The sequence below is a fragment of the Hordeum vulgare genome, chromosome 7H (assembly GCF_904849725.1).
Source record: "Hordeum vulgare subsp. vulgare chromosome 7H, MorexV3_pseudomolecules_assembly, whole genome shotgun sequence".
Lineage (NCBI taxonomy): Eukaryota > Viridiplantae > Streptophyta > Magnoliopsida > Poales > Poaceae > Hordeum > Hordeum vulgare.
The window spans coordinates 381974934-381996083 of NC_058524.1; the positions used below are offsets into that span (position 1 = coordinate 381974934).

At 45.6% G+C, this 21150-nt stretch overlaps 2 protein-coding genes and 1 long non-coding RNA gene across 4 annotated transcripts; 1 reads left to right on the forward strand and 2 right to left on the reverse strand.

Moving 5' to 3' along the window:
- Positions 1-324: 324 nt before the first annotated feature.
- Positions 325-5065, forward strand: LOC123407047 (U3 small nucleolar ribonucleoprotein protein IMP4). Of its 2 annotated transcripts, none has more exons than XM_045100085.1 (8): positions 325-656; positions 743-852; positions 940-990; positions 1176-1319; positions 1416-1505; positions 4168-4274; positions 4489-4573; positions 4668-5065. In XM_045100085.1, the coding sequence occupies exons 1-8, from the start codon at positions 461-463 to the stop codon at positions 4764-4766; spliced, it is 882 nt and encodes a 293-aa protein (XP_044956020.1). In that variant the 5' UTR covers positions 325-460; the 3' UTR covers positions 4767-5065. The 2 variants fall into 2 exon arrangements, with proteins under 2 accessions (XP_044956020.1, XP_044956019.1); XM_045100084.1 differs by having other exon boundaries at positions 334-656; positions 740-852.
- On the reverse strand, positions 3281-4201 carry LOC123407049. The gene is made up of 2 exons (XR_006612527.1): positions 3890-4201; positions 3281-3530 (listed from the first exon to the last, which is right to left on the reverse strand). It is a non-coding gene; the product is annotated as an uncharacterized LOC123407049 (long non-coding RNA).
- A 375-nt stretch (positions 5066-5440) lies between the features above and the next one.
- On the reverse strand, positions 5441-6919 carry LOC123407048. The gene is made up of 2 exons (XM_045100086.1): positions 6049-6919; positions 5441-5935 (listed from the first exon to the last, which is right to left on the reverse strand). Exons 1-2 carry the CDS (start codon positions 6529-6531, stop codon positions 5792-5794), a joined length of 627 nt encoding a protein of 208 aa, XP_044956021.1. The 5' UTR covers positions 6532-6919; the 3' UTR covers positions 5441-5791.
- Positions 6920-21150: the final 14231 nt, after the last annotated feature.

A 21150-nucleotide genomic window follows, 5' to 3' on the forward strand; every position in this document is an offset into this window, starting at 1 on the left:
CATATTTTTGTATGGGTCTAGGGGATAAAATATAAAAGAGTTAGATATAAACGAGCAAATTTGAGGCATGACCGATCGGTATTCGTAAAAATATCGGGACGAGTCCGCGGTTATTTAAGAGGCCGAATTTGCAAGTTGCAGGTGTACATGATACGAGCAAATTTGAGGCATGACCGATCAGCATCATACGTTACCACGTTTAATTTTTTTCCTTCTTCTTTTGAGTCTAGGTTACGACATTTGCTATTAGCCCGTCTGGAGAAGCCCATAAGCCCGACTGGAGAGGCCATAAAAGCCCATACGTGTTGCTGTTTATAACAAGCAATTCTCCTTCCACAACTCCGTGTCCAAGCTCGCTCTGCGCCGCCAAGCTTTGAAGTCGCTACTAGGGTTTTATCGCCTCCGCTCATCAAGCGCCTAGCTAGGGTTTTGCGTCGCCCAGTCGCGAGAGGGAGGCGAGATGCTGCGGCGGAACACGCGGCTGCGTCGGGAGTACCTCTACCGGAAGAGCCTCGAGGGAAAGGAGCGTCAGCACTACGAGAAGAAGCGCCGCGTCCGGGAGGCGCTCGAGGAGGGCAAGCCTATCCCCACCGAGCTTCGCAACGAGGAGCTCGCCCTCCGCCGGGAGATTGACCTCGACGACCAAGACCGGGCAGGTTTCGTCGGATCCATCATCCCCACCGTCCCATTTCTTTATTTATTTTGTTGCGCTTCTCATGGTTGGTTGGTTGATTGGTAGCAGTTCCGAGGAGTATCATAGATGACGAGTACGCCGGCGCCACGCTCCGCGAGCCCAAGATTCTCCTGACCACATCCCGCAACCCGAGTGCACCCCTGACTCAGTTTGTTAAGGTTGTGTTTATACTGTGAATGGTGTTTTGACAGGTTAAAATGGTGCATCCTGTGCTTACTGACTGGTCAATCTTGTCCATTTGCTAGGAGCTGAAAGTGGTATTTCCGAACTCACAGAGGATGAACCGTGGTGGTCAGGTATGACACGGAAGCATTCCATCTTTGTGTATACTTACTTTGTTTACCAACATCAGATTAGGGTTCGATTCATTGACATCAGATTTGAACAGGCTAAATACTGTCTGTTTGACTGTAATTTTTCTCTCGTATCATTCCTGAATTTTGCTACTGTTTCTTATATATCCATTTTTCCTTCCCGGCAGGTGATATCAGAAATCGTTGAGTCCTGCCGATCACACGAGATCACTGATCTTATTTTGGTGCATGAGCATCGTGGTCAGCCTGATGGTTTGATTGTGTGTCATCTACCATTAGGTCCAACTGCATACTTTGGGTTACTCAATGTGGTAAGTGCCCATATCTGTTTTATTCATGACGACCTGAGGCAGTGTACAACATAGGACACCATTCGTGGTGGTAACTCGTGGTTCCATCTTTGGTAGGTAACACGGCATGATATCAAAGATAGGAAGGCCATGGGCAAAATGTCAGAAGCTTACCCTCATTTGATACTGGACAACTTCACAACTAAGGTATTACATACTTGAATCCTGACTCACTTTGTTCTAATATGTCTCACTTGTTAAATATTCATGTTCATTTCATGCATGCCGACAGCAATTAACAATGTTACTCTCATGCTTTATTTATGTTCTCATTGTAATTGTTCCACCTTATGTGGCCTTGAAAGTAGTTTTGTGTTAGCAGTAGCACTTAAGTATTTGTATTAAAGAAGTAGGATGAACAAACCTTGCAGTATTCCATAATTTTTTTTTGCTTTTATTTTTTGGTTTCATGGTTTCTCCAGACATATCATTTATCAGTGGCCCATTCGCACATGCATATGCTCACACTGGAACAGGAGGCTGCTGTGATGATTCTGGCTTATCTAATTATGCCCCCCCATCTCTGTGTCTGTGTTGCTCATGCATACACATATACATAATCTCGAAGAACAATATTCGTGATAATGCTTATATTGCTATTTATGAGGAAATTGATGATGATTTTATGATCTGAGTCTGAGCACCTCCAGTTCGAATGAATCTTACGTTCCAAGAATATTTGTTGACTTGTCTGCTGTATGCTCATGTGCTTTGTTGGTACTGTTGTTTTGTTGTGAGCACAAAAGTTCACACTAAAAATAGTACTCTCTTTGTTGGCTGCAATGATGGTTTTCTCGTTAACCTGAGACACACTATGAGGATATCATGTCCATTCAGAGCTATGTAAAGAGCAGCTTTGGTTTAAAGAAGTTTCCACTCTTCTGTTAGTAGTTTGTTTACTTATTTTCCTAAGACAATGTTTGTTGTCTGGCTTGATGGCTGCAATGATGGACTTCTCGTTAACCTGAGACCTACTATGAGGATAACACATCCATTCAAAACTATGTACTGAGCAGCTTTAGTATTAGCTGCCCTTCTCGTTGAGAAATTTCCACAGTACAAAATGCCTGTTTTCTTATTTTACCTCACAAATTATGTGCATCTTACAGTGGTTAGTTGCCTAGCTGCAATGATGGTCTACTCGTTAACCTGAGACCAACTATGAGGATAACATCTATCCATTCGAAATTGTGAGCAGCCATGGTTATCCTGATAGGATGTAATTGGATGGGGGTTGGACTTTTTTTCTGTTCTGTTCCTTCTCTGTTTGCGTTTCAGATCTAAACTTGTTATGAAATTTGGAGGCTGCAGTGATGTTTTTCTCGTTAACCGGAGATGTACTTACTAATGAAGACAACTCAAACCATTCGAAACTACTAAACTGAGCGCCTCCACCACTTACGCTCTTGCTTAGAAAAGAAACTTCTTTCCGCTATGTTCCTTTTCTGTTTCTGATCTAAATTTGTTATGAAATTTGGAGGCTGCAGTGATGTTTTTCTCGTTAACCTGAGATGTACTCACTAATGAAGACAACTCAAACCATTCAAAACTATTAAACTGAGCGCCTCCACCACTTACACTCTTGCTTAGAAAAGAAACTTCTTTTTGCTATGTTCCTTTTCTGTCTGATCTAAATTTGGTATAAAATTTGGAGGCTACAGTGATGTTTTTCTCGTTAACCTGAGATGTGCTCACTAATGAATGAACTAAAACCATTCAAAATTATTAAACTGAGTGCCTCCACTTCTACTCATGCTTAGAAGAGAAACCATTTTCTTGCTATGTTCCTTTTCTGTTTCTGATATTTTTTATGAAATATAGAGGGTGTGGTGATTGTTTCTTGTTGACCTCACCTTTTTGCTCTGTTGCTTCCCTGTTTCTGATCTAATTTTGTTACACAAAATCTGGTGGATGCGGTGATGTTTTTCTCGTTAACCTGAGATATGCTTACTAATGAAGAGAAAGTCAAACCATTCAAAACTATTAAACTGAGCGCCACCATTTCTACCGTTGCTTAGGGCAAAAGAACTATTTTGCTCTGGCCCTTTTCTGTTTCGGATCTGAGTTTGTTACTAAATTTGGAGGCTGCAGTGATGTTTTTCTCGTTAACCTGATATATGTGCTTACTAGTGAAGACAAGCTCAAACCATTCAAAATTATTAAACTGAGCACCTCCACTTTTACTTTTGCTTATTCTGCTTGTTGACCTCACCTTTTTGTTCTGTTGCTTCCCTGTTTCTGATCTAAGTTTGTTACACAAAATCTGGTGGCTGCAGTGATATTTTTCTCGTTAACCTGAGATATGCTTACTAATGAAGAGAAAGTCAAACCATTCAAAACTATTAAACTGAGTGCCACCATTTCTACTGTTGCTTAGGGTAAAAGAACTATTTTGCTCTGGCCCTTTTCTGTTTCGGATCTGAGTTTGTTACTAAATTTGGAGGCTGCGGTGATGTTTTTCTCGTTAACCTGATATATGTGCTTACTAGTGAAGACAAGCTCAAACCATTCAAAATTATTAAACTGAGCACCTCCACTTTTACTCTTCCTTATTCTGCTTGAAGTTAAATTTTTGGGAGTTCTGCTTTTGTATTTGGTTAAGCACTTGTAATTTTGCCAGTTTTTGTCTGGTTGTTTGGTTCTAAAAGAAATTCAGGCCACTAGCATTGTTGGATATGGTATCCCTGGTTACTATTTTAGTATTGCAGTAGACAAAGCTCTCATTAGAAGTTCACGCTATCTTTCTGATTGTGCTTTATTTTGTGTGAAATGAAACTTGTCTTTATCTGATTTCGTTTAATTGTTACAGACTGGTGAAAGGACTGCTAATATAATGAAGCATCTTTTTCCTGTTCCAAAGCCAGACTCGAAGCGCCTAATCACTTTTGCCAATAGAGATGATTATATTTCTTTCAGGTTACCATCTTACCCTGTTTATCATCGTTGTTGATATTTTGTTGATGTCAGTAGTTGCATAGAAATCACACAACACAGCGCTGGATTGAGTCTTGTCTCAAAAGTCCAGAAAATATACCGTCTTCCCATATGCCTGAATTTTCTTTCCATGAAAACATATCATCGGTCAGTCTGGTTCTGATGTAATTTTCATTTGTTTCTCTGATTATGGCAGGCATCACATCTACGAAAAACACGGTGGCCCCAAATCCATTGACCTGAAGGAGGTTGGGCCCCGTTTTGAGTTGCGGCTCTACCAGGTGAAGAATTGCCCCCATCTGGCCGCTATTGCTGTGCTGTTTGATGCTTTTTTTAGGTCTTGTGCTGACGTAACCTTGGTGTTTGCCCGGACAGATCAAACGAGGAACTGTGGACCAAAGCGAAGCGCAGAACGAGTTTGTGCTAAGGCCATACATGAATACTGCCAAGAAGCAGAAATCGCTTGGGGTTTGAGTTGATTTTGACGTGCACAGCAATCTTCAGGTCTGTTTTGTACTTGTAATATTATAGCCGGATGCTTTTGATGCATCTACCAAATCTTAAAAGGGTGTTAAAAGCTTAGCTGCCGTGTTTAGATGTGATGCTTTTGTGAGAGAATGAGGAGCATTTGTTGGCCTGGCATTTGACGGAGCAAACAGTGAGTGTACTTGGTATTTTGAGTGTACCGGCCAGGACAGACATCACCATGTTTGTGAAAAAAGGGAGATGCATTGCCAAAATGTTGAAATTTCAAATGAGTAGTAACTATGAAATTGTTTTTTCTCATCTAAATGGTCCAATTAAGACCTCAGACCTTTAGTCCCACACGCCTGGTTGTTCGATCCTATGGTAACCATTTCTTTTTTCAGAATAAGCTTACAAACAATGTAAATTTTAGAATTCTCTTTTGAAGCTTCTAAACATTGTATTTTCACGGGATATTTTGGATTCCAAACTGCTAGGGGAATTCCTTGTTATAAAGGTGAATGAATTGATGGATCCTGTCACAGAATAGTGGGACGAAGAACTAATACGCTGTATTTTCATATCCCACGAAGTCACAATTCTTTTGAGCATTTTATTGCATGGCAAGGAAGCAAGACTGAATGTTTTTCTATACGGTCTGTTTTTTTTTGAATTTTCTCGGGGGAGAAGGGAAAGGCCCATCAACCAGCCTTTTTACAAGATAGGTTCAAGCGAACCGGAATTACAAGGGAATTTTCAGGAGGGGAATGCCCCTCAACCAAGATAGGTTAAAGCGAACCGGAATTACAAAGGAAACATAAGGAGAAGAGATAAAGCAGAAAACAACATACACCACAACATACCAACACGGGAAGAACAAAGAGGGAAGACACAACCTAGCACCACCAATGTGATCGAACGACATTTGGCCAACCGAACCAAGCCAAGACATTGCCCATCGACGCCTTTCATGCATCCGAGACTGCGCAACGCCAGAGACACCACCTTTGTTGGATGCATTCTGTTAAGATTAGTTACATGATGTAATTAAGGAAAAAAAATCTCCCCATGGTCAAATCGTCGGGCGGTTCCTCCCGTAACCGGCGCAACTTCCTCTCTTCTTGGAACCGACGAGACTTCTTAGATCGTCGCTTCTCTCCGGGAGATATATATACTCTCTGTAATACATCAATGAAGGGAACTCGATCATTGTTGATTCGAAACACGTTATCAGCACTTGCCTACCAGAAGAGAGTAAACAACACATAATGAGAAGGGAAGGAGTGCTCGCCGCCGGTGAGATGTCGCCCCTCACTTCCTTTTCCTCTGCCTCATCAGTGAGGACAACCGTCAGAGTCGTTTCCTTGCTTGTCGTTGCCGTGCTGCTGCTGGACGCAGTCTGAGTGTCGCTGGTCGTGGCCGGGGTGCCACTGGTGGTGCCGCCCGGGGCGGTTACCACGCCCCTCGACATGCCGTGGCTGGCCAGTGCGTCGTAGTGAACGCTGCCCAGGACGCTCCCGTTGGCCTTGGCACTGCCGCGCATGCCCTCGGTCTTGACCCGTGGCTGTTCGCCTTCCTTGTCGCGCCGATGCTGCACGCGGACGCCGTCACGCCCGCAGCCGGTGACCCGCCTTCGCCCTCTCCTCCGTCGGCGCACTAGCTGCCTCCGCGCATGCCGATACCCTCTGTCGAGGACGTCGACCGAGTCGCCTCTCACACGGCTACTTACCCGAGTCGTTGCGCACCGAGGTGACCACGGAGGAGGCGCTCGCATTCGTGGGATTGAATCCAACGGACTCGCCCCGTCGCAGATGGAAATGGCCGCGGGCTCTAGGAGTCGTGCCTAACGGAGCTTTGACCGTCTCTTCGAGTGGGTCTTCGCCGCCCCGGCCGTCGTGGCGGCTCGTGGGCTCTGGCGAGCCTTGGCATCGGCGCTGGTGGCCACGACCTCGTCGTCGTCACCTCCTCTTCGAACCAGGAGGTTCCGTCCGTGGCGCGCCGGTGACCGTCGGGGTAGCGAGGGGAGCGGCAGTGACCACTATGCCCCTTCGGCTGCGCCATACAAGAGGTGGATTGGGGATCCTGTGGAGGTCTCGATCGTGGGTAGTGCGGGTCGGGGTCTCTGAACCTTATCCGTATCCACCCACCCCCTTGCCTGTTGTTATGCGGTGCCGCTGATGGTGCGGCATGGGCCGACCAAAGGCTGTGGAGGATGAGGCCGAGGCACCTCATGTTGCCTCCGGCCACCTCCTGTGATTTTTTCCCTCTGCTTTTATTAGGCTAGTACTAATTATTGTACATTGCAGTTTTAGACTATGTTTAGTTCTTAGTTTGACTGCTACTTACATTTAGTCTAGTGCTAGATTTATTCTAGGTTATGACTTGTGTAATTATTAGCGTGTTTATATTATGCAATGGATTGATAATATAAATAAAGTACCTGATTTCATCCGGGAAGAATGACATGTTCCATGTGTTTACCACATCTTTCTTGAACATGTTTTTGCGACCGAGATCAACTTCTCTCGCGTATCAAACTTGCAAATTTTTTGAATATTTTCTCCCTTATTATATTTGGAATCACAAGGTAATCAGTTCGGATCTACTGCTCATTTGAGACTCACTACTGAAATTCATAAATTTACCGTCCACCAAAGCTGACGGCAAAGGGTGCAACCACGGATGGCAAAGGCTTTGCCGTCGGTCAGCAGACGGCAAAGTAGACGGTAAAAAAAAATCCGGTGACTTTGCCGTCAGCTTTCCCAAAGCGGACGACAAAGAATCTTTGCCATGAGTGGGCTGACGACAAATTAGCTGGGACGGCAAAGGGTGCAACGTCCCCGTTAAGTGTTAACGACAGGCCGTCTGCCTTTGCCGTCTGCCTCCCCTCCTTTGCCGTGCGTGGGCAGACGGCAAAGAGGGGAGAGAGAGGGGCAGATTCCCCCCTTTGCCATCTGCCTCCACCCCTTTGCCATGTGGGGGCAGACGACAAAGAGGAGAGAGAGAGGGGCAGATTCCCCCCTTTGCCGTCTGCCTCCCCCCTTTGCCATGTGGGGGCACACGGCAAAGAGGGGAGAGAGAGGGGGCAGATTCCCCCCTTTGCCGTCTGCCTCCCCCCTTTGCCATGTGGGGGGCAGACGGCAAAGAGGGGAACCATCCCCTTTTTTATTTATTTTTTGTTATATCCATCATTTTTAACAATAATCAGGATATATATATATATATATATATATATATATATATATATATATATTGACATAAATAAATTTCTTTCCGTACTCATAACCATATTAAAATAACCTCTTATATCCAGCTATCAAGTTGCATCCACGTGCATACAAAGTTTCATATATTACACCAGATTCATCCACGTGCATACAAAGTTTCATATATTCATATACTACAATAATTTCAATACAACCCATGTTACAAGAAATCATCTTCAAGCATTCCATCAATATTTGCCAAGCTTCCCGTGAAGTGAAGGTAATCTGCAAAATGACAAATAAGAAAGTTAGAAGAATAATAGTAGATGAAGTAGTGTATGTATAGGTTATTTCGGAGAGAAATTAGCTATGTATAGACCATTTAGGAGCTAACTAAGCTAATTATGTCATTTAGGTGGAACCCTAGCTAACTATAGGTCGTTTCAGAGCTAACTTGGGTAAAATAGGTCATTCCGGAGCAAACTATGCTTATTAAGCCATTTTTGATCTAGCTAGGCTAATTATAGGCCATTTAATACCTAAGTTAGGGGGAATAGGTCATGTTGCAGCTACGTAAGCCTTATTTTGTCATTTCGACGATAATTAACTAAGTATAGGTCATTTTTTTATTAAATAGACCATTTAGGAGCTAACTAAGCTAATTATGTCATTTAGATGGATAATTAGCCAATTTAGGCTTTGTTGGATAAGACTAAGCTACGTAGAATAAGAGAAAGAGAAGAAGAAGTAAAAGAAGGAGGAGGAGGAGGAGAAGGAGACGGAAGAGGAGAAGAAGAAGAAAAGAAGAAGGAGAAGGAGAAGGAGGAAGAAGGAGGAAGAAGGAGAAGGATGAGCTCCTTCTCCTTCTTCTCCTCCTTCTTCTTATCCTCCTCCCTCTCCTTCTTCTTCTTCTCCTCTTCTTCTTCTTCCTTCCTTCCATTTTTCCTCTTTCTTCTCCTCTCGTCTCCCTCTTCGGGCAAAATTGGCTAAGAATGCCTTTTTGGAGCTAATTATGTCATTTCGAGGATAATTAGCTAAGTATAGGTCATTTTTTATTAAATAGACCATTTAGGAGCTAACTAAGCTAATTATGTCGTTTAGATGGATAATTAGCCAATTTAGACTTTGTTGGATGAGTCTAATTAAGCTACGTAGAATAAGAGAAAGAGAATAAGAAGTAAAAGAAGGAGGAGGAGGAGGAGGAGGAGAAGGAGACGGAAGAGGAGAAGAAGAAGAAAAGAAGAAGGAGAAGGAGAAGGAGGAAGAAGGAGGAAGAAGGAGAAGGAGGAGCTCCTTCTCCTTCTTCTCCTCCTTCTTATCCTCCTCCATCTCCTTCTCCTTCTTCTCCTCTTCTTCTTCTTCCTTCCTTTCATTTTTCCTCTTTCTTCTCCTCTCGTCTCCTTCTTTGGGCTAAATTGGCTAAGAATGCCTTTTTGGAGCTAATTATGTCATTTCGAGGATAATTAGCTAAGTATAGGTCATTTTTTATTAAATAGACGATTTAGGAGCTAACTAAGCTAATTATGTCATTTAGATGGATAATTAGCCAATTTAGGCTTTGTTGGATGAGTCTAATTAAGCTACGTAGAATAAGACAAAGAGAAGAAGAAGTAAAAGAAGGAGGAGGAGGAGGAGGAGGAGGAGGAGAAGGAGACGGAAGAGGAGAAGTAGAAGAAAAGAAGAAGGAGAAGGAGAAGGAGGAAGAAGGAGGAAGAAGGAGGAAGAAGGAGAAGGAGGAGCTCCTTCTCCTTCTTCTCCTCCTTCTCCTCCTTCTTCTTATCCTCCTCCCTCTCCTTCTCCTTCTTCTCCTCTTCTTCTTCTTCCTTCCTTTTATTTTTCCTCTTTCTTCTCCCCTCGTCTCCTTCTTCGGGCTAAATTGTCTAAGAATGCCTTTTTGGAGCTAATTATGTCATTTCGAGGATAATTAGCTAAGTATAGGTCATTTTTTTATTAAATAGACCATTTAGGAGCTAACTAAGCTAATTATGTCATTTAGATGGATAATTAGCCAATTTAGGCTTTGTTGGATGAGTCTAATTAAGCTACGTAGAATAAGAGAAAGAGAAGAAGAAGTAAAAGAAGGAGGAGGAGGAGGAGGAGGAGGAGAAGGAGACGGAAGAGGAGAAGAAGAAGAAAAGAAGAAGGAGAAGGAGAAGGAGGAAGAAGGAGGAAGAAGGAGAAGGAGGAGCTCCTTCTCCTTCTTCTCCTCCTTCTCCTCCTTCTTCTTATCCTCCTCCCTCTCCTTCTCCTTCTTCTCCTCTTCTTCTTCTTCCTTCCTTTCATTCTTCCTCTTTCTTCTCCTCTCGTCTCCTTCTTCGGGCTAAATTGGCTAAGAATGCCTTTTTGGAGCTAATTATGTCATTTCGACGATAATTAGCTAAGTATAGGTCATTTTTTATTAAATAGACGATTTAGGAGCTAACTAAGCTAATTATGTCATTTAGATGGATAATTAGCCAATTTAGGCTTTGTTGGATGAGTCTAATTAAGCTACGTAGAATAAGAGAAAGAGAAGAAGAAGTAAAAGAAGGAGGAGGAGGAGGAGAAGGAGACGGAAGAGGAGAAGAAGAAGAAAAGAAGAAGGAGAAGGAGAAGGAGGAAGAAGGAGGAAGAAGGAGAAGGAGGAAGAAGGAGGAAGAAGGAGAAGGAGGAGCTCCTTCTCCTTCTTCTCCTCCTTCTTCTTCTCCTCCTCCCTCTCCTCCTTCTTCTTCTCCTCTTCTTCTTCTTCCTTCCTTTCATTTTTCCTCTTTCTTCTCCTCTCGTCTCCTTCTTCGGGCTAAATTGGCTAAGAATGCCTTTTTGGAGCTAATTATGTCATTTCGAGGATAATTAGCTAAGTATAGGTCATTTTTTATTAAATAGACCGTTTAGGAGCTAACTAAGCTAATTATGTCGTTTAGATGGATAATTAGCCAATTTAGGCTTTGTTGGATGAGTCTAATTAAGCTACGTAGAATAAGAGAAAGAGAAGAAGAAGTAAAAGGAGGAGGAGGAGGAGGAGGAGGAGGAGAAGGAGACGGAAGAGGAGAAGAAGAAGAAAAGAAGAAGGAGAAGGAGAAGGAGGAAGAAGGAGGAAGAAGGAGAAGGAGGAGCTCCTTCTCCTTCTTCTCCTCCTTCTCCTCCTTCTTCTTATCCTCCTCCCTCTCCTTCTCCTTCTTCTCCTCTTCTTCTTCTTCCTTCCTTTCATTTTTCCTCTTTCTTCTCCTCTCGTCTCCTTCTTCGGGCTAAATTGGCTAAGAATGCCTTTTTGGAGCTAATTATGTCATTTCGAGGATAATTAGGTAAGTATAGGTCATTTTTTTATTAAATAGACCATTTAGGAGCTAACTAAGCTAATTATGTCATTTAGATGGATAATTAGCCAATTTAGGCTTTGTTGGAAGAAGAAGGAGCAGGAGGAGCTAACTAAGCTAATTAAGCTAACTAAGCTAACTAAACTAACTAAGCTAATTAAGCTAACTAAGCTAACTAAACTAACTAAGCTAACTAAGCTAACTATGTCATCTAGCTATATTTTATTAAATAGGTCGTTTTGGAGCTAACTAAGCTAATTATGTCATCTAGCTATCTTTTATTAAAACACTAGAAATAACATACCTAAGTTATGGTCAAGCACGGTGGCTCTGGCTTGTTTCACCTGGAGAAGGCTGCCCTGGAGAAGGCTTCCCTGTAGAAGGGTCGTGCGATGCGTTTCGGGACATATTCTGCACCAAAAATCGTTTGCAATGTGTAGTTAGCATGAGGACACTCTTAAGATCACTCCACTGAAATGAAACTCACCGTCCCCGCCACGTTAACGACTGGCATCGGCGGAGGGACTTGGCCGTTCTTCTCGCACATAGACTGAACATTTGGTTTCGACAAGTCAAACTTTTTATTTATTAATGAAACGGACATTCGAATGCAAGATTTGAAATAACATGAAGAAGAAACTTACCACGAAGAGCTCGTATATGGCCCTGGTAGACGCATCATTCCGTGCCCTCTCCGCCTCCACCAATGCAGTCGTCCTCTCCTCCAACTCCCTAATTTCCTTATCCTTCTCCGCCATAGCCGCCTGCATTGCCTCTCTCTCTTTCTGAATAGCAGCCTACAACACAACTCATTGTTAGCATATTGGTTCCAACGCACAACATAATGCGGAAAGATATTTGAGTCCATTAAACTAACCTCGATGGCGAGCTCGACTGGCCGTGCACGACGTGTTATCTCCGGACAAGAGCTTGTTTAGCGTGCCTTTATCTGCCGGAGAGAGCTAGGACAACGTATAAGGCCATCTCCAATGGCGATCGAGCCATGGGGCCTCCCGTTGCCAGCTATCATCACCAGCTCTGGATCAATAGGCCCCTCGCTCGGGTTAAAGTCCTCCCCTTTCCTCGCCTTCCCGTGATCTCTGTACTTCACGAGCTTGTCGTGGGAGGAGATGTTGGTGAAGTTTTCTGGATGCTCGAGGTCAAACTCAGAGAATGCCTTGACCTTCCTGTACGAGGCAGTATGGGCCATCGCATACAGGTCGTACATCTGTGGCGCCTCCGTCTTATTGTGACGCGCCTAAAAGAGAGAGAGAGGAAAATTGTATTGGTAAAGGAGAAGGAAAATTGAATTGCATGAGGCATGAAGCAAACCACATACCCAGTTCTCGCCAAATTGGATTAAGTTGACGCTCCCTTGATGGTGTGGCACGCCAACCATTTTGCCACGCCTCTCCTTGGCGTTGTTGTGGCTGGCCTCCCACGTTTCGGAGCACCACTGATCCACCAAGGCCTCCCAACAATCCATCTTATCCACACACCATCTCGGGGGCACCTAAGTTAATAAAGAGAAATTTGAGCGCGTAAGAACCAAATCAAGGAAACTAACTACAAAGCCTTAATAATATGTAATTACCTTCATGTAATGCTCCTTCTCCATCTTAGCATCACGACACTTCGCCTTGTCAAGCCTAATACGCCGCGTGGCATAGTAGTCTCGAACAGCCTGCACCCGAGCCTCGTGCCGAAAGTTTTGAAGTAGGCGGCGACATTCGGTTTCGATAACCTTTGCCGCGTCCTCCTCGTATCCCTCCTCACACCTGTAGTAGGTCTGCAAACGAGACAACACCGATTAGTACAATAAATAGCTATGGTTGATTTATAATTGTGTGAAAGAGAAATTACCCAGAACTTACGGATCACCATGTCCGCCCTTGTGTCACACAAAACACCGTCGATCTCCACCTTCGGCGGGGCCGGGGCACCCAAGTAGTGCTCCCAGGTCATTCCTACCTCTCGCTCCTGACCGGGCAACGTAACAAACCCTGGGAAGTTTTGATGGCAAAGAACACCAAGGACGCTGTTGGGCTTGCGGACACCCTTGGCAACAATCCAACCCCTACAGTATGACAAATTAAAGCCAAAACATTAGATATTTGAGAAAACCCGAAGGCAAAAGGTTAAATAAGAGTAAATTAACTTACTTCTCCCCATTTGGCCTAATCGACCACCTCTGCTCGGGGGTCGCTGGCACGAGCGGGAGCCCCGAACTACCACGCTGGTACACGGTAGGCCCCTCACCCAGCTCCTCGTCTCTACCAGCATGGCCACTTGCCTCAGGCCAGGTATCCCACTGGGTCTCTTGGGACGTACCCTCATCCCTGCCTTGCTACGGAGTCGCCTGGAAGGAAGCCTCTGGGATAGGAGTCTCGTGGGTCGAAGGCTCGTCGACCCGAGGCTCGTGAACCGGAGACCGTGTAGCCTCCACCTCAGACGAATCCACCCTAGAAGTCCTGTGCTCAGGTGAATCAGCTTGGGGTGGTGGCGGAGACCGTGTAGCCCTACCTCTCCCGCGGCCACGTGTACCTTTAGTACAACATAAATACCAACATGAGTAATAAAATGTATATAAATACCAATATGCATACAACATGAGTACAACATAAATACCAACATGAATACAACGTGTACCTTTAGTGCCTCTCGGCTTCGCGGGGGGTCGACCTCCTCTCACGGGGGCCGCTCCTTGCAAAGTAGAGAGCAACACTCTACGAAGAGGCGAGGCAGGAATGGAAGTACCCATCCCATCACCCGCCGACGAAGAAGCAGCCGCGGAGTGCTTTCGACCCTTTCCCACCATCTCTCAACACCTGTCATGACAAAGAGTAAATGAAATTAGTACAACATAAATACAAACAGGAGTAATAAATTGTATATAATTTAAGTGTATCATCGTCATAAATACCAACATGACTAATAAAAATTGAATACCTAACATGAACTCAAAATTTATATATAGTATAATAGTTGAATACCTGACATGAACTAATAACAATCGTCCTCGTCTATATATGCTTCGGGGTCAATAAATGCATCATGATCATCACTATCATCAATAAATGCATCATCATCATCACTATCACGAAGAACATGTGGAAGGCCACCATTATGTAATCGGTCAAGAAGTGACAGGTCATCCGTAGCAGTAACCTCTTCTTCTTCCAGCTCTTCCTGTTCGGGCTCAGGGGTTAAGACGGATTCATTGTCGCTGTCTACTTCAACGTTCTGGGGTGAAGTAGAGCAGTTCTTGAAACGTTTCTTGGACAAACGTGTTTCTTGGAAGAATTCTCCTTCATATGTGTCTGGGTTAATGTGCGGTTCGTAATCCTCTTCATTGAGGGTAGGTGGTCTAAAATGTGGTGGCACTTCATAAACGACATCCCAACCTTTGAGATTTGGATCAGTTTGGCAGGCCCACGATAGATAGAAAACTTGTGTCGCCTGTTGAGCCGTAATATAGACATCGGGAACATCTAAGTGGGTGTTTTGGTTGATTTCGACTAGTCCTATATGTTCATGAGTCCTTCTAGTCTCCCTCGGCTCAAACCAATAACATTTGAAGACTACGACGGTCGGTGGGTTTTCACCATAGAATAGAAGTTCATAAATTGCTTCAACTCTTCCATAATACTCGGTGTCTCCTTCGCCGATAGCACAGACTGAACAATTTGTAGTCTTTAGGTCGGGCATAGATAGCTCTTTGCCAAAGGTACGAAAGTGATACCCGTTGATGTTGTATTTGTCAAATGAACGGACCTTATAGTCAAAACCATTAGTGACTTGTCTCAACTCGGCGTCCATAGACTCTGCATCAGCCTACAAGTTTAATACGAAAGAATGGATGCATTAGCCGCAAATTAGACCAATAAATCAAATGGGCCCTTAATGGTAATAAATTACCCTTTGTTTGAACCAAGAGATGAAACCGGGATAGTCGCCTCCATGCTTTGCGAGAAGCTCATACTCTTCGACGGAATCCTTTTCGATGACCGCTCCATCCGAGAATTCGGCGACGTATCGACTATATCAAATATTCGGGAATAAGAGTAGTTCAAAGCAATTAGAAGTCGCGGAACAATAAATTACCGAGAACTTACTCGATGTACGGCCACACTTCTGTTAGGTTGGTGAAGATATACAATGAAATGGTCCGCCATTCTTCGACATCCAACGATTTCCCTTTCCAAGCACCGGATGGTGCGAGCTTACCTTTGAATAGGCTGAGGTTGGATCGAACTTTTTCTCGAGCGCCATCACTGTACCGAGGCTTCGGGTTATGCAAATGATGATTTTTGGCTTCGTAGTGTGCTGTCAAAAAGTTTGCCGCCTCCTCAGTAATGAATGCCTCGGCCATCGATGCTTCAATTCTACGTTTATTTTTACACTTAGCTCGAAGCGTCTTCTGCATCCTCTTAGTTGAGTAGCACCATCGATTTTGAACGGGCCCCCCATTCTTGCCTCGGTCGGGAGATGCAAAATCAAATGTTGCATTGGATTAAAGAAGCCCGGTGGAAAGATCTTTTCTAATTTGCAGATCAACTCCGGCGCCAACTCTTCCATTTCATCTAGCACGCGAGGCGATAGTTCTTTCGCACAAAGAGAACGGAAGAAATAGCTCAGTTCTGCCAGTACTAGCCATTCATCCTCAGGGATAAAGCCACGCAACATCAGCGGCATTACCCGCTCAATCCATATGTGCCAATCATGACTCTTGAGCCCAAATATTTTCAATTTCTCAAGACTCGCTCCCCTCTTTAGATTCGCAGCATACCCATCGGGGAACATCAACCGCATTTTCACCCACAATAGCATTTCCCTCATAGCTGGCCTTTCAAGATTGAACCATGCCTTTGGCTTCGCTATGCTTTGCTTTCCTTTCCGTTGTCGCAAGTTTTGCAACGGTCTATCACATAGAGCCTCCAGGTCGATTCTAGCCTTAGGATTATCTTTTGACTTCCCCTCTATGCCGAACAATGTACCAAAAATGGCCTCCGCAATATTCTTTTCAGTGTGCATCACGTCAATGTTGTGTGGGCAAAGGAGGTCTTTGAAGTAAGGGAGATCCCATAAGCATGACTTGTGAGTCCAGGCGTGTTCCGTATTATACCCTTTCAAGTATCCTGGACGCAAAGGATCAGGCTCGAGAGCGTTTAACTGATCAAGGGTTTGTTGGCCTGTCAACGCAGCTGGTGCAGTGTTTTTGACAACTCTACCTTTGATGAAATTCTTCTTGTCTTTTCTGAACTTATGGTCAGGATCCAGGAATTGTCTATGCATGTCGAAGCAAGAATACTTGCGACCAGCCTGCAGCCAACGGAACTGAAGAGCTGCCTTGCATGTGGTGCACGGGAACCTTCCATGCACACACCAGCCAGCGAATAGCGCAAACGCCGGATAATCATGCGTCGAGTACATGTACCACACATGCATTTTGAAATTTGTTTTTGTAGCCGCGTCGTAGGTCTTGATCCCATTATCCCAGGATTCTTGCAACTCATCCTTAAGCGGCTGCATGTACACATTCTTATTCTTCCCCGGATAGTTGGGCCTTGGAATTATCAACGTCAGGAATATGTTCTTTCTTTTCATAATCTCTCCGAGTGGCAAATTTAGTGGAATGACAAATACAGGCCAACAACTGTATTGTGCTGCCGTCATACCATACACATTGAACCCATCCGTGCTGATGTCAACTCTAGGTTGCCTTGGATCTTTTGATTTATCCTTATGTAATGCATCGAAGTGCCTCCACGCAAAACCATCTGAAGTGTGTACCAGCATCTTGTTCCCATCCGCACCTAGTTCGGTTCTTTTGCCCAATTTGTGCCATGTCATCTGTCTGGCTGTCTCTTCGACCATGAAAAGATGTTGAAGTCTTGGTACGATTGGCAGATATCGAAGAACACTAATGGGGATTTTGGTCTGATTCTTCTCACCCATGCCGCTGTCTACCACAATATACCTGGAAGAATTGCACATGGGGCAATAGTTCAAGGCCGCATACTCAAGCCTAAATAAGGCACATCCATTCTCACAGGCATGTATCTTCTCATAGGGCATCTTAAGTACACGGAGGATTTTCTCTGACTGGTACAAGTTTGCAGGCAGTACATGGCCTTTGGGTAGAAAGCGTCCAAATGTCGTCATCATCGCGTCGTAGCATTCTCTGCCTAGGTTGAATTGAGCCTTCAGAGCCATTACTTGTGCGATGGCATCGAGCTGACAATGCTGAGTCTGCTCGTGGCGAGGACGTTTTGAAGACTCCAGCATTTCATAGAAGGCCTTTGCAGATTCCTCCATCTCATCGTCCGAATCACGAGCATCATCAAAGTCTTGCACCATGTCTTCAATCCCGGTACCATGCTCGTCGGTGCAACGACGAATCACCTCAGCTCTGGCACGTTGGTGAGACTCACCATGAAAAGTCCACACCATATAATTAGGCGTAAAACCCCACTTCTGCAGGTGTTTACCCATTTCAAACTCTGTCTGCTTTTTCCAGTTGTCGCAGTTGGGACAGGGGCACCATGTTTTATGCTGGCCATTTGCAAATGCGGCTCTCACAAACCCCGTGGTTTTTGTTAACCATTCATGGGTCATGTCTTTCTGACTAGGGTGACCGGTGTACATCCAAGCACGATCACTCATGTTGCCTAGCTACCTATGGGGGCACAAGAAATAAATATATAATTCATCATCTATATTCATACGCTAATCAAGTTTGTCAGTTTTATTATCCATGCAACCTACGTGCTAATAGGTAAAGATAGGTCCGAATCCCACCCGAGTATGTGCAGAGTGGGTTCGTTTTCCCATGCTCTGCTCCAGATGCGACGCAGAATTTCGGCAGCACCTCCCCGCTGTTCTCCTGATACACGTCTCGGCAATAAGCAGAGAGGATGTGTACCCGGAGAACAACAGGGGAGGCACTGACGAAATTCCGCATCGGATCCGGAGCACAGCATACGGGAAAACAAACCCAATCTACACATACTCGGGCTGTCCATGGATAATGTTGGACAATTCGAAAGGATGGCAGTTATAAATATGCAAAGAAATGCATATTTATAGATGTCGCCCTTTCGAACGGGAGACACATACTGGTCACGCATACTCATGATTGAAGAAACCTATAGCTAGCAAGTTTCATCGGCACGAAGACCGGGACAAAGCAAATTAAGGGGTAGGAGGAGAAGTCATTTGTGCTCACCAACAAACGCAAGGGCGGAGCTCGTCCAACGCACGTGGAGGTCGTCAAACAACTGCACATTGAAATTCACACGATCAACACAAATACGATGTTTTTATAATTAACATAATCGGAAAATATGTGACCTAACTCATAATTTACAAAACTATGACCTCGTGGGCCTCTGGAAGGCCGAAAAGCACCTTCTCGTTCAAAAGAAGGCAGAAGAGGTGTCGGGGGTCGGGGCTTAGTGGCCTCGGGAGTCAGTGCCGTTGAGGGTCGGTGGTGTCGGGTGTCGGTGGCATCGGGGTCGGGGGGTTAGTGGTGTCGGTTGTGGGGGGTCAGTGGCGTCGGGGGTCCCGGGTCAGTGATGTCGGGTGTCAGTGGCGTCGGGGGTCGGGGGTTTGTGGCGTCGAGCGTCGAGGGTCGGGAGTCGTGGGCCGAGGGTCTGGGTCGGGGGTCAGTGGCGTCGGGGGTCGAGGGTTAGTGGTGTCGGGGGTCAGGGGTCGGTGGTCAGTGGCGTCGGTGGTCGATGGTCGGGGGTCAGTGGCGTCGGGCGTCACGGGTCGGGGGTCGAGGGTCAGTTTCGGGGTGCCAGGGTTCCCTTTTCCTCTTCTTTCTTCTTCTCCTCTCTCCTCTTTTTCTTCTTCTTCTTCTTCTTCTTCTTCTCCTTCTTCTTTTTTCTCCTCCTACTCCCCTCCTCTTTTTCTCCTCCTATTCTTTTTCTTGTTCTTGTTCTTGTTCTTGTTCTTGTTCTTCTTGTTCTTCTTGTTCTTTTTTCTCCTCCTCCTCCTCCTGTTCTTCTTCTTCTTCTTCTTCTTCTTCTCCTTCTTCTCCTTCTTCTTTTCTTTCTTCTTCTAATTATTTTCTTCTTTTCCTTTTTCTTTTTCATTTTTTTCCTTCTGCTTTTCCTCTTTTTTTCTTCTAACCTAACTAACTAACCTAATTAGCCTAATAATCTAACCAAATAAACTAACTAAATTACCCTATATATAATAAAAAACTAACCTAATAAACTAACTAAAATAATTAACTTTTTTAAAAAGAAAAAGAAGAAGAACTCAACTCACCGTGGTGGACGACGGCAGGGGGCGACGGCGGCGGTGGACGACGGCAGGGGGGCAGGGGGCGCGCGGCAGGCGGACGGCGGGCGGGGAGGAGGGGTGCCGCGGGTGGGAGGGCAGGCGGCCGGCGGGCGGGGAGGAGGGGTGCCGCGGGCGGGAGGGCAGGCGGCCGATGGGCGGGGATGAGGGGTGCCGCGGGCGAGAGGGCAGGAGGCTGGCGGGCGGGGAGGAGGGGTGCCGCGGGCGGGAGGGCAGGCGGCCGGCGGGTGGGGAGGAGGGGTGCCGCGGGCGGGAGGGTAGGCGGCCGGTGGGCGGGGAGGAGGGGTGCCGCGGGCGGGCGCGGGGAGGAGGGCGCGGGGAGGAGGCGGCGGGAGGGGAGGTGGTCGGCGGGCGGGGAGGAGGGGTGCCGCGGGAGGGGAGGAGGGGGCGGGGGAGGAGGCGGCCGACGGGAGGGGAGGCGGCCGGCGGGCGGGGGTCGAGCGGCTGAGAGTAAGGAGGAGACGGATGAGAGTGAGAGGGAGAGGGAGACGGCCGTTAGGGGGGGCTTGCTTTGCCGTCCGCCCCCCGACGGCAAAGAGAAGGAGGGCAGACGGCAAAGGGAGCGCCCGTTATGGGGTGGGAGGGGGTGTACGGTGGCACCCCCTTTGCCGTCTGCCAACCCTTTGTCGTCCGCCTGTGCTTCCTTTGCCGTCTGCTGGCCGACGGCAAATATTTTTTTTGCCTTATGTGTTCTCTTTGCCGTCTGCTTTGCACCAGCTGATGGCAAAGAAGATCTTTGCCATGTGTCAGCAGACGGCAAAGGAAAGGCAGACGGCAAATTTGTGAATTCCAGTAGTGACTATCCTATCTTACTATGAGGTCTACGTTTTGTCAATCTCGACAAGCGATTACCTCCAAAGTGTATTCCTTATATCTGAATTGTAGCATACACAAGGTAATGGCAATATAGCCCATTACCTTGAGATCTAAGTGATCTTCAATGTGTTATATTCACACAATTGTGGTTGAGAATTTTTCAAGTTTTCACTTGACTATCAAATTTTTGCATCCTTATTACATAACCATGATGGTTTTTAATTCATCGTCCGTAAATTAATTATCTCTGGTTCCCCATGTAGGCAAAGATGACTGCGAGACAGTTTGAGGAGCTTGCCCTCAATGGCCACAACTACCCTACATGGGTTATGGACATCAAGACCAGTCTTGCGTACCGTGGAATAGCGCGTGCAATCCAACCCCCGAAGACTCCTCTCCCAGCTGGAGCCACACCGCTGACAGAACAACAGAACTATGCTGCTTTATTCGTCTGGTTTGTACTATACGTACATCAAACCCGTGGAACATGTTGCATACAAAGTAATTTGTTCAGAATGTTGACACATTCCAAACCTGGCTTGATCGCCTGGGCCATCCCGGAATTGGGATGATGAGAAAAATTACTAGCAATTCCATTGGGCATAATTTGCTTGAGCCAAAATTTCCTCAATCTTTTGATTTTGTGTGCACATCTTGTGCCACGGGAAAGCTAATTTTGAGGCCATCGCATCTCAAAATACAAGTTGAGCCACTTCAGTTCCTTGAACATATTCAAGGATACATTTGTGGTCCCATTCAACCATTATC

Bases quoted from the DNA above. Each gene is read 5' to 3' on its own strand.
- LOC123407048 (XM_045100086.1), bottom strand. From the start codon at position 6,531: ATGCGAGCGCCTCCTCCGTGGTCACCTCGGTGCGCAACGACTCGGGTA. The intron at 5,936-6,048 runs GCGAGCACTCCT...GATGTATTACAG, and splicing joins GGGGCGACATCTCACCGGCG to AGAGTATATATATCTCCCGG.
- LOC123407047 (XM_045100084.1), top strand. From the start codon at position 461: ATGCTGCGGCGGAACACGCGGCTGCGTCGGGAGTACCTCTACCGGAAG. The intron at 4,275-4,488 runs GTTACCATCTTA...TGATTATGGCAG, and splicing joins GATGATTATATTTCTTTCAG to GCATCACATCTACGAAAAAC. The intron at 4,574-4,667 runs GTGAAGAATTGC...TTGCCCGGACAG, and splicing joins TTGAGTTGCGGCTCTACCAG to ATCAAACGAGGAACTGTGGA.